Source organism: Neopelma chrysocephalum, unplaced genomic scaffold (genome assembly GCF_003984885.1).
Source record: "Neopelma chrysocephalum unplaced genomic scaffold, ASM398488v2 Primary Assembly neopelma1_137, whole genome shotgun sequence".
NCBI classification, from domain to species: Eukaryota; Metazoa; Chordata; class Aves; order Passeriformes; family Pipridae; genus Neopelma; species Neopelma chrysocephalum.
In genome coordinates, this window is record NW_020897799.1 from 692,467 (window position 1) to 702,584 (window position 10,118).

General features: G+C 65.4%; 2 protein-coding genes across 6 annotated transcripts; one reads left to right on the forward strand and one right to left on the reverse strand.

The window, feature by feature from the left end:
• The first annotated feature begins 10 nt into the window (after positions 1-10).
• On the forward strand, positions 11-3,577 carry IL6R (interleukin 6 receptor). 3 transcript variants are annotated; one of them, XM_027699178.1, is made up of 10 exons: positions 11-192; positions 868-1,119; positions 1,202-1,325; positions 1,680-1,864; positions 1,941-2,104; positions 2,180-2,324; positions 2,405-2,448; positions 2,566-2,644; positions 2,738-2,846; positions 2,918-3,577. In XM_027699178.1, the coding sequence occupies exons 1-10, from the start codon at positions 99-101 to the stop codon at positions 3,105-3,107; spliced, it is 1,386 nt and encodes a 461-aa protein (XP_027554979.1). In that variant the 5' UTR covers positions 11-98; the 3' UTR covers positions 3,108-3,577. The 3 variants fall into 3 exon arrangements, with proteins under 3 accessions (XP_027554979.1, XP_027554981.1, XP_027554980.1); XM_027699180.1 differs by having other exon boundaries at positions 2,566-2,635; XM_027699179.1 differs by having other exon boundaries at positions 12-192; positions 1,944-2,104.
• A 493-nt stretch (positions 3,578-4,070) lies between these two features.
• SHE (Src homology 2 domain containing E) lies at positions 4,071-8,645 on the reverse strand. Of its 3 annotated transcripts, none has more exons than XM_027699184.1 (7): positions 7,696-8,644; positions 6,936-7,062; positions 6,073-6,135; positions 5,265-5,415; positions 5,040-5,159; positions 4,367-4,615; positions 4,071-4,328 (listed from the first exon to the last, which is right to left on the reverse strand). In XM_027699184.1, exons 1-6 carry the CDS (start codon positions 8,086-8,088, stop codon positions 4,429-4,431), a joined length of 1,041 nt encoding a protein of 346 aa, XP_027554985.1. In that variant the 5' UTR covers positions 8,089-8,644; the 3' UTR covers positions 4,071-4,328; positions 4,367-4,428. The 3 variants fall into 3 exon arrangements, with proteins under 3 accessions (XP_027554985.1, XP_027554983.1, XP_027554984.1); XM_027699182.1 differs by having other exon boundaries at positions 5,827-6,135; positions 7,696-8,643; XM_027699183.1 differs by lacking the exon at positions 4,071-4,328 and having other exon boundaries at positions 4,395-4,583; positions 5,827-6,135; positions 7,696-8,645.
• Between the last annotated feature and the right edge of the window lie 1,473 nt (positions 8,646-10,118).

Sequence of the window (10,118 nt, forward strand, 5' to 3'; positions counted from 1 at the left end):
CCCCCCCGGGCGCACGTGCCGCCCCCGCCCCTCCACCCGGTTTCACAACCGCGGGCACCGGCGGCCCCGCTGATGTTTTTCTGTCCGGGACCGGGCGCATGGCAAGGCCGCCGAGGCCGCTCCTCCTCCCCCGCCTCCTCCTCCTTCTCCTCCTCCAGTTCGCCGCCGCCGGGCGGCCCTGTGGCCCCTCCGGTGAGTGCTGCTGGCACCGTGCGGGGCGGGGGATAGGGGTGGGGAACCCGAGTCTCTCCGGGTACCGGGGCCCCACGGGTCCGGACACGGCGAGGAGGCACATGCGGTTTCCCTACCTGCCCCGCGGGAGCCTGGCGGGTGGGAAACTCCTGGGGGTGCTGGAGGGGGGGTTAAGGTGGGTGCTGGGGCTGGGGGACTGTGTCCTGAGTGCTGTGTCCTGGGTGCTGGGTGGGTGCTGGATGCTCTATGGTGTGTCCTGGGTGCTGTGTCCTGGGTGCAGGGTGCGTTCCCAGCAGCAGGAGCCGAAGGGAACAGCAGGTCCATGCCGGCCGTTGACCTTTGGAGGGAGCCCAGGCCTGACTGGGGCCGCCAGCCAGCGCTGCCGCTTAACCCCTCCGGCACCACCCGCCCCAGTCTGCCCCTGAGCCGTGCTCTCCACCGCCAGACCCCTCAATACACACCGCGTTTGATGCTGCGGTGCCCGTCCCTACGGCGGTGACGGTGGTCTGGTGCCCCACTCCGTGCGGAACTGCTTCCTCTCTCTCCAGCTCAGTGCCTTGACCCTGAGCAGCCACTGGACGTGGGGAGCAGATGGTGGGGTGCCCCCCTCATCTGGGGACACTCACTGCACTCGAGGTCTCATCTTTATCGCCTGACCCCCTCTTGCCCTCACAGGGCTGTCGCGGGACGTGGTGTTGGGCCGCCTGGGAGCCAACATCACTTTGATCTGCGGGGACGAGGTGCCCGCAAACGTGACAGTGTGGTGGCAGGTGGAGGAGCGGGGAGCAGCAGTGCCTGGGGGTCGTGGACGGCGGCTAGCGGAGGGCAACGTGCTGCTCCTGCGGTGGCTGCGCTACGAGGACTCGGGGCGCTACATCTGCTCTGTGGGGAGCCGCCTGCTGCGCTCTCTGCAGCTGCTGGTGGAAGGTGGGTCCACACCGGGGTAGGGATGTCCCTGGCAGCATTGCCCGCTATGGCCCCTGTCCTTCAGCACCTCCTTGCTTTGCAGAGCCCCCCGAAACCCCCCGAGTGTCCTGCTACCGGCGGAGCCATGACAAGGATGTCCTGTGCGAGTGGCCACAGCAGACGAAGCCGTCCCCGGGGACACGGGCAATGCTCTGGGTGAAGCGGAGGTGAGCCACTGTCGCTGCATCCACCATGGGCTGGGACCCCACAGCACAGAACGTGTCCCCATGGACCCTTCCCCCTGTGCCAGCTGGAACGCCATGGCTCAAGATGCTTCCCTCCCTTCAGACCCTTTCCCTAGCAGCTACTGGGGGCTGGGACCCCACAGCATGGGATGTGTTCCTTCCCCACTGACCCTTTCCCCCATGTTGCCTGGGACCCCATGGCACGGAACATTTCCCTCCCCACAGAGCCTTTCCCCTGTGCTGCCTGGGACCCCACAGCATAGGATGTGTCCCCCGCAGCTGCCCCGTGCCTGGTTTGGTGCGTGCTGCAGCCTCCACTGAGCTGTGGCCCCACAGGTTCACGGCTGAGAACGCCACAGAGCAGCGGTGCCGCTACTTCTCCAAGGCACGGAAGTTTGTTTGCCGGGTGAAGGTGCCACCTGGCACCGAGGACACCAAACACCTCGTGGTGTCCACATGTGTCAGCAACAGCGCCGGTGGCTTGGCCGGCGAAGACAAGATCATCACCCTCAGCGGTGTCTGTGAGTGCTGCCCCTCTTGCCAGGGGCTGGGGTGGCCGAGGGCACAGTGCCAGGCCCTGAGCCCCCCTTTCCCCAGCAGTGAAGCCTGATCCCCCCCTCAATGTGACGGTGGAGGCGCTGGAGAAGGCGCCTCAGCGGCTGCGGGTCAACTGGTCCTACCCCTTGTCCTGGGACCCCCGTTTCTACTGGCTCCACTTCCAGGTCCGCTACCGCCCTGAGCCTGCCCCAACCTTCACGGAGGTGAGACCCCTCTCCCTAGAATGCAGCTGTTGCTGGTCCCTGTCCAGGCTGTCCCCAGCCCCGTGTCCCCTCTAGGTGGATCAGGTGATGACAACGTGGCTGGACATCCGTGATGCGTGGCGGGGGACGAAGCATGTGGTGCAGGTGAGGGCGCAGGATGAGTTCGGCCATGGCGCATGGAGCGAGTGGAGTCAGGAGGCTGTGGGAACCCCCTGGACAGGTATGAGTGGGATACAGAGCCCTGAGGGTGGAGGCTCTGTGTGGGGTCCCCCAGCCTCATGCTCCCCCCTTGTCTTGCAGACCCCAGGGACTTCACCTCTGAAATGGGACCTTTCAGCTCACAGGTGGGATGGCCTCAGCCCTGGGGGCTACCACATACTCCTGTCCCCATGTGGGACAAGGGGATACCAAGGGCGTGGGGGCTGCCCCATCCCATTGTGCACCCCTGCTTTCTTTTGCAGTTCCCCATGGAAGATGATGACTATGGGGTGACACTGCCCCCAGAACTCTTCTGGGAGGACTGTGCTGATCGTGCTGGTGGTGAGGAGGGGTTCCTGGGTTGGGGGTGGGGGGCTGGGACACCATCCAGGTCCCCCGTCCACGCAATGAGCCCATCCATTCTCTCTGTGTCAGGGTCTGTCATGGAACCCAGTGCCCACCCCGTGGCATCCCCCTATGCCTTCCTGGTGGCCGGGGGGAGCCTGCTCTTGGGCATTGCCCTCTTTGTTGGCATCGTGGTGAGGTGAGTGCTGGGGGGTGCCTGGCCAGGGGGCTCTGTCTGGCCCCCCTGACCCAGACTCTCTGTCCTCGCAGGTACAGGCAGATGTGGTGGACAGGCAGGCAGCAGGGGACCAAGCCGGAGGGCGAGGGGCAGCATATGCTGGTCCCCGTTGGCCTCCCTAGTCCCCCACTCAGTGACACCCCCCTGTTCTCATGCCCCACCCCCACAGCCCCTGGAACGCTCCACGTCACCCACTTGGACTGTTCCTCCTCAAGGCAGTAGCCAGGGGCTGAATGTGCTGGCAGGTGCTTTGGGGGTCAGATGGCGGTTGCTCGCCCCAGGATTCCCGGGGCTGTGATGTGGCTCTGGGAGCAGCTCCCCCCACTATCCGGTGGCTCTGTGGCTGGGAGCAGCCTCTGAGGAGGGGAATCAGTGCCACCCCTGTGGAGAAGCAGTTGGGAGGGAGCCCCAAACTGGGTCCTGGAGGGCACCTTCAGGGCCATGGCTAAGCTGGGATGGCCGGTGGTGGCAGCACTGGAAGCACGGCTGTGCCGGAGCGTGGGAGCCGGCCCGGGGTCAGGTTTGACGATCCCAGGGGAAGGGCCTAGTCCCTGCAGTGCCACAGGGGTCAGGGAGGGAGGGGGGGCCTGGCTGGATCAGCCCCATACCTCTGCTCTGGCCCCCCGGGGCTCCTTTTTAAAGCATATGTTGGGGAAATAAGACAATGTGGCTCCAATAAATGCTTTGGATTTATACCGGAATGGATGCTGTGGAGGGGAGTAATGGAGGGATCACTGCAGCACCCCTTGCCTGGGAGAGACTCTGGTGTGGGGGGGTGAGAGTGGGCTGTGTAGACCCAGTCCATGCACCCTCTGCCTTGCTGTGCCCCCCAACTGTACCGTGTACCCCACAGTGTGCTCCCTGTACCTCCAGTGCCTCCCAGGCTGTATCCCCTGTGCTGTGCACCCCCTCCACCAAAAAACCCCATGCCAGGAACTCCCAGGCCATGCCCCCTCTTCTGTGCAGTGCCCACCCCACACTGGGTTGTGCAACGCCCCAGAGAGCTGCAGCTGCACCCAGGCAGGAAACCGCAGGGTGAGGGTAGCGGGTGTTCAGGCGCCCTGGGGACAGCGTTCCCCTTCCCCTCCACCGGCCCCCTGCTATAAAAAGCCTGGCAGGATGCAGATGTGTGGCTGGGGGAGCCCCAGTACCCCTGGCCCCCGAAACTGTGGCGACTCTTGCTGGCACAAGCCCCATCCCAGCCCTCCGGGACCACTGGCCCTTCTCAGCCAACAAGTTTATTTTACTATATCGTTACACATCCCAGTCTCGCTGCGTTCCCCCACCCTGGGCAGCCCCGTGGCCTGTCAGCTCTGGCACAGGGTGGTCAGGATTCGTCCTGGCAAAATCCCGACAGCCCTGCTGGAGTCCAGGATCGAGGTCATGGCATGACAGAGGCGTTCCCGCTGGACCCTCCCCGTGGCATGTGGCCATCTCCGTGGCATGTGGCCATCTCCGTGGCTTGTGGCCATCTCCGTGGCCAGACCTGCCCCGTGTGACGGGGTGGGGGTCGCAGACCAGTCTGGGGGGGCATCAGCGGGCACTAATGCAGCTTGCAGTGGACAGGGTGCAGCAGGGCCATGTGCTCGGCCCCCTTGAAGGGCAGCTTCTCAGTGGAGTAGTAGTGCACGACCTCAGGGATGCTGGCGAAGACGCCGCTGGCCTGGCTGAGCGTGTACTTGTTGTCCTTGGTCTGGGCTACAATGATGTGGACGCAGCCCTGGCTGGTCCTGGGCGGCCAGCGGGCATCAGCTTTGCCGCCGGCCCCCCGGCGCCCGTCTGCCCCGCGGCCGCATCCACCCCTGTTTGTTCCCGTCCTGCTCTGATTGTTTCAGCTCCAGGGGCTCCACTTCCTCAGGAAGGAAACGCCACTGGCGCTCCTGACAATGTACCGGGGAGGGGTACACGCCACCCCCCGCCCCCCGCCCCAGTGCCACACCAGGATGACTGGGGTCCCCCCGTGGGTCTGGGGGTGCCATCCCATGGGATCTGGGTGCTCCCTCCCCATCAGGGCTCAGGTGTGAACAACCAGTGTGGGGACTCCTGATGCAGCATCCCCCAGGATGGGACCCCTCGCCGCATCCCCCCGGGACGGGACCCCTCCCCCCGCCGGGGCCGGGACCCCCCCGACTCTGTGGCCACCCCGACACTCACTTCAGCGCGATGGAGTACTTGCCGCTGCCGGTCTCGCTGGTGCGCACCAGGTACCCCGCCTCCCGGCACGTCTGCAGCCGGCTCTCTGCCTCAGCCCGCGTGATGGCCCCGTGGTACCAGCTGTGGGGGGACACCGGGGAGGGGATGCTGAGCCAAGGCAAAGCCCTGGGCACCCTGCCCCCCCCGCCCACCGTTTCTCACACATGGCTTGGCCTCACAACTCACGGCTGTTTTTCCAGTGCCAGGGCAGGGTCCACCCGCTCCCCCTCACTGTGCTCGACCCCTGCCGGCTTTAGCATCTTGGGGGTCCAGCTCTTCTGGCGTAGGTGCTGCCGCAGCGTCTCCTCCTTGGGACGTTCCGAGCCCTCAAACTGGACTGGGAAGGATGAGATATGAGCCTCCAAAACCCCTTCTAGGCCACCTCCACTTCTAATCCCCACCCTTAGCTCTGTCCCTATCCCCAGTCCTGGCACCTTCCCCAGCCCCAGTTCCATCCCCTTCTCCATCCATGTACCTGTTCCCGTCTGGTCCAACCCCATGAAAAGGGACATTTTCAGCTACATCTGGTTGCTCAGAGCCCCATCCAACTTGACCTTGCAGACATCTACCACCTCTCTGGACAACCTGTGCCAGTGCCTTGCCACCCTCCTCAGCACAGAAACCTTCTTATATCTAATCTAAATTTCCCCTTATAGTTTAAAGCCCCCCCCTCTTGTCCTGCTAAAAAGTCTGTCCCCATCCCTGTCCCTGTCGTCATCCCCATTCCCATCCCATGCCTGTCCCCTACCTGACAGTGCTTTGACAATCTGCTCCTTCTTCCACTCCCAGGGCTGCTCGTACTCTCCCGCTGGGCGCTCGTCGTTCTCGGGCAGGCGCCCGTCACTGGCCCTCACCCTGCGCTCCGGGGTCCCCCCAGCCACCCCCTCCCCAGGCTCATAGGGGGTGTCGTAGAGCTGTGGCCCCTTCCCTGCCGCCTCCTTGCCCCCCAGCCACTTGGCCGGCTCCAGTTTGGCACCCCCCTCCCCCGACTCGCCAGGACCGTCCAGCAGCAGGATAGTTTTGACCAGGGGGTCCTTGGAGCCCCGACGACGGATTTCTGTGGGGAAGAGGGATGGTGGGTCAGGATGTGTCCCCTGAGACCCCCCCACTCCCAATACCAGCCCTTGGAGAGGGATGTGCACAGGGGACCCCATACTGGGAACGCCCCATTGGGAACCAGCTTGGGAGGAGCAGGAGCAGGAAGGGGCCCATCCTCATGGCGCCTGGTCTGCTGTCGCGGCCCTGGCGCCACAGGCACAGCCCCACAGTGGTGGGGCCAGCTGGGTCCTGCAGGGGCAGGATGCTACACCCCAGGCTGGAGCCCAGCCGCACGGGAGGCCACCTTGGGGGGCTCGCCCCTCCTGGCCCCCTGCTTCTCCCCACAGCACCAGTCTCCGCCAAACAGCCTGGGCTGCCCCGCACGGAAAAAAACCATCAGCAGCAAATCTTTTATTTCCAGCTTCCGGCCCAGTCAGTTCCTGTTGTTGTGGCCAGCTGGACGGTCGCCACACCGGCCCTGGGGGGTCACCATCTGGGGGGCATGACCACGAAGGAGTCTCAGGGGGCGATACCCCCACCCTGGGATGACTGGGGGGCACTGAGAGCTTTGCGCTGGCCATACGCACCCATCAGGCGGTGGCAGCAGGTCATGGCAGTGGTCAAGGGGCTGGCGGGCACAGGTCAGTGTCCGGCCTTGCTCCCACTCCTTATCTGGCCCCACACAGCCACAGGAAGCAGCGAGCAGCTTTCCTGTTCCTGAAGCCTCCCGTGCCGGGTGGCTCCAAGGGCTGCTGTGCATTCCCAGCTGGGGAGTGGTGCCAGCTGCAGTGCCGTGGCATGGCTCAACATGGCACGTACCTGTGATCATCTGCTGGGCATCGTAGGGCTCCATGTACCCGTCATTCTCCCCCAGGCGCTCGGCGTCCCGTTGCCCCTTGGTGCGCTTGGCGTCGTAGGGGTCAGCGTAGTCCTCCAGGATGATGACCTGATGAGGGGACAGGCACTGCTGGCCTCAGGGCAGGGGTCCCAGAAGGGGTGGCAGGGATGCCACTGGCACAGAGCTGGGAACAGGACACTGGGGTCCCCAGGGGAGGATGGCAGCTCCTCTGGGGTAAATGCAGCCATGCCACAACCCCAGGAGGGTGCATCCAGTGGCACCTTTGGGTGGGGGCAGTGTCCATCCCTATGCACCTCAGCGGTGGGGAGGAGCCTGGGGGGAACTCTGGGACCCTTTTGTGTGACAGCAACACCCCCTCCCCCCGCCCCCCATCTAGCTCCCAGTCCCTCAAAGGCTGTGCAGGGGTGAAAGTCTAGCTTCCCAGAAAAGCTTTACATCGGCCTTTGTTCAACCAGCAGTCGAGCGCTGGGGTCAGGGCAGGATGGGACACATGGGACGTGGTGAGGGGGCCCGGCGACCCTCCTCTCACCCTTGCCTGGCTGATGAAGGGCAGTTGGGATGAAGGCAGCTTTGAAGGGATTTGAAAGCAGTGGAGTCGAGTGGGATGAAAGGCCGGAGTCAGCGGGCTAATGAGTCAGAAGCCCAAAGCGGTTAAAGCTGCCACCGCTGCGGGCTCCCCACAGTGCGCCTCCCCCTCCCCCACCTCGGTCCCTGCCTTACCGTCTCTGTCTTGGGGGTCTTTCCCTTGTCCTGCTCGGGGACAGGCTGGCCAGCGGGCAAGGGGCCAGGGTACCCCTTCCCATTTTTCTCGGGAGCCTCCACCTTGATGAGGCGGTTGATGTAGGTGCCGCAGGTTTTGGGGGGTCCCTCCGGCGGGCCTCCCTCCGCCCGAGAATTCTTCCGCATCTTCCCAGTGGCGGCCTGGAGCAGACCCTGCAGGTTGTCCCGTGACAGCCGGCTGCCCCCTTCCTTGCCAGCCCCTGCCGCCCGGCAGCCCCCAAGCTCAGCAGTTGAATTCTTGCGGCTCTTCCCGAGGCTCCCGCTGCCCGGCCGAGCCCTCTCCGAAACCGTCTTCAGGTTGGATGGGAACTCCTTGAACCACTTGGCCGCCATGGGGCCGGGGAGCTGCAGGGTGCCGAAGCCCCCCCGGGGCTCCTCGACACCCCACGGCCGCCCTGCCGGCTCAGGGCCGGCTCAGCCGGGGGGCACTGGGCAGCCCGGTTGCCCCCAGCCCCGGAGACGGGATCCTCTGCGGCCGGGGGCCAGCCCGGGGCGGGGGATGAGGGCCGGAGGGCCGGGGCCTTCGTAGGAGGCTCCAGGCGTCCTTCGCCCCAGCGGGGACAGCTGGTGAGTCCCCAGGGGTGCCGGCTCCCGTGGCCCGGGGAAGGGACCGCGTCCCCTCGGGAATTCCTCGCCCCTCGAAAGGGCTCCGGCGGGGGCCGGGCTCTCTGCTCCAGCAATGGGTCGAGTAGGGGGGTCTCGCCGGGCGTCGAGAGGGTCCGGCCGGGGCAGTCCCGGGGCGGGTCTGGGGGTCCCCTGCCGCCGGGGACGGGGCCAGGGGGGTCTCTCCGTGCTCCGAAGGGTCCGGGCAGCGGGGGAGGCCCGTCGCGGCTCCTCGACGGGGCCCGTCTCCGGGGGCGACGGGGCTTCGGCGAGGGGTCAGGCCGGCCCGGGGGGCCCCATGCGGCGGCGGCGGGACGGGTCGAGCCGGGCCGGGGCCGGAGGGGCCGGAGGGGGTGGCGGAGCCAGCGCTCCCCGCCCAGATCCGGAGGGGGCGGCCCCGGGGAACAGCGAGGGACCGGCCGGGCAGGCGGTCGCGGCCCCGGCGGACACGAGGAGCCCTGGGAAGGCAGGGCAGCTTCGGTGGGGGGCCCGTCCCAACGGGGCTGGGAGACCTAGGGACCTTTCCCGGCTGATGGGACAGGAACCGCACAAGGAACCCGCTGACGGACACTGCGTGCAGACCCCACGGACAGCACAGACTTCCGTGCGCGGGGCCCCTGCACAGCCCCTGGGCATGGACCCTATGGGTGGAGCCTGCGCACGGACCCAGTGGACCTTATGGGTGTAATTTATGGACTTTATGGATGAGACCTGAACGTGGGCGCTATGGATTAAGCCTGGGCGTGGATCCTATGGACCCTATGGATGAAGACTGTGCACAGCCCCCTCTACAAGGATCCTGTGCACAACCTCCCGTGCGCAGCCTCCCGGGTCACAAGCACAGCGCCAATGCACTGACTGCTGCCGCAGCCGCGGTTCAAACCACACCAGCCAAGATCTGTGCTGACACCTTGCCGGAAAAACCCAGCTGAGCCCAGGGGTTTGGCTTCCTGCCGGGGTGCACAGCACCGGGGGGCACTTACCCATCCCTTTGCAACAGCACGGAATGGGGAGGGGGTTTTGCAGGTAAAATTGCTCCCTAAGTCCCCAGGGTGGGAGTCTGGGATCAGGACACAGGCTCTTCTTCCTTGCAGGAGCTGGAGAACCTCCCCACAGATCAGCTGCCTCCCTGCCTTCTTCCTCCCTCCCCGGGGAGGGTTCTCTGTGAGGGATCGCTGGGAGAACTGACCCCAACCAGCAACGCGCTGCCCACATCCAGGTGCAAGGAGGTGCTCGGTGCTGGCACTGCATAGGAAGTGATGGCAGTTTCCTTGCTGGTGCTGCTGGGCAGGATGTGTCTCGCAGGGGTGGGCTGGAGCCCAAACTGCCAGTGGGATCTCAGCCGGCTCCAGTTTTGCCTTCTCGAGCTCAAGGAAAACTCTGTTTCCTTTGGGTGCAAGCTCCTTTTCTTTCCTCGGCAGACTTAAGTCTCCCTCAATCATTCGCAGGGCCTCAACAGGACAGACACACAGGCAGCACCCTCTCAGTGGTTTGGGGCTGCGGCGGCGCTATCGGTGATATGCCATCCACGCGTCTCCTCTGGGAAGTCTCCCCCGCGTCCTTGTCCTCTGCCAGCTCCTGCAGGGAAAGGCTTTGGGACTGCCTTTGGCAGTGGTGACAGATGGCACCACCATGCACCTGCTTCCCTGAGAAGACAAAACAAGTGCTGAGCCAGCACGGTGGTGACGAGCGCCAAGCCCAGCTTGGAGTGGGACAGCCAGGTGCAAACAAATGGGACTGGCAGGCGCCTGCCAGACGCC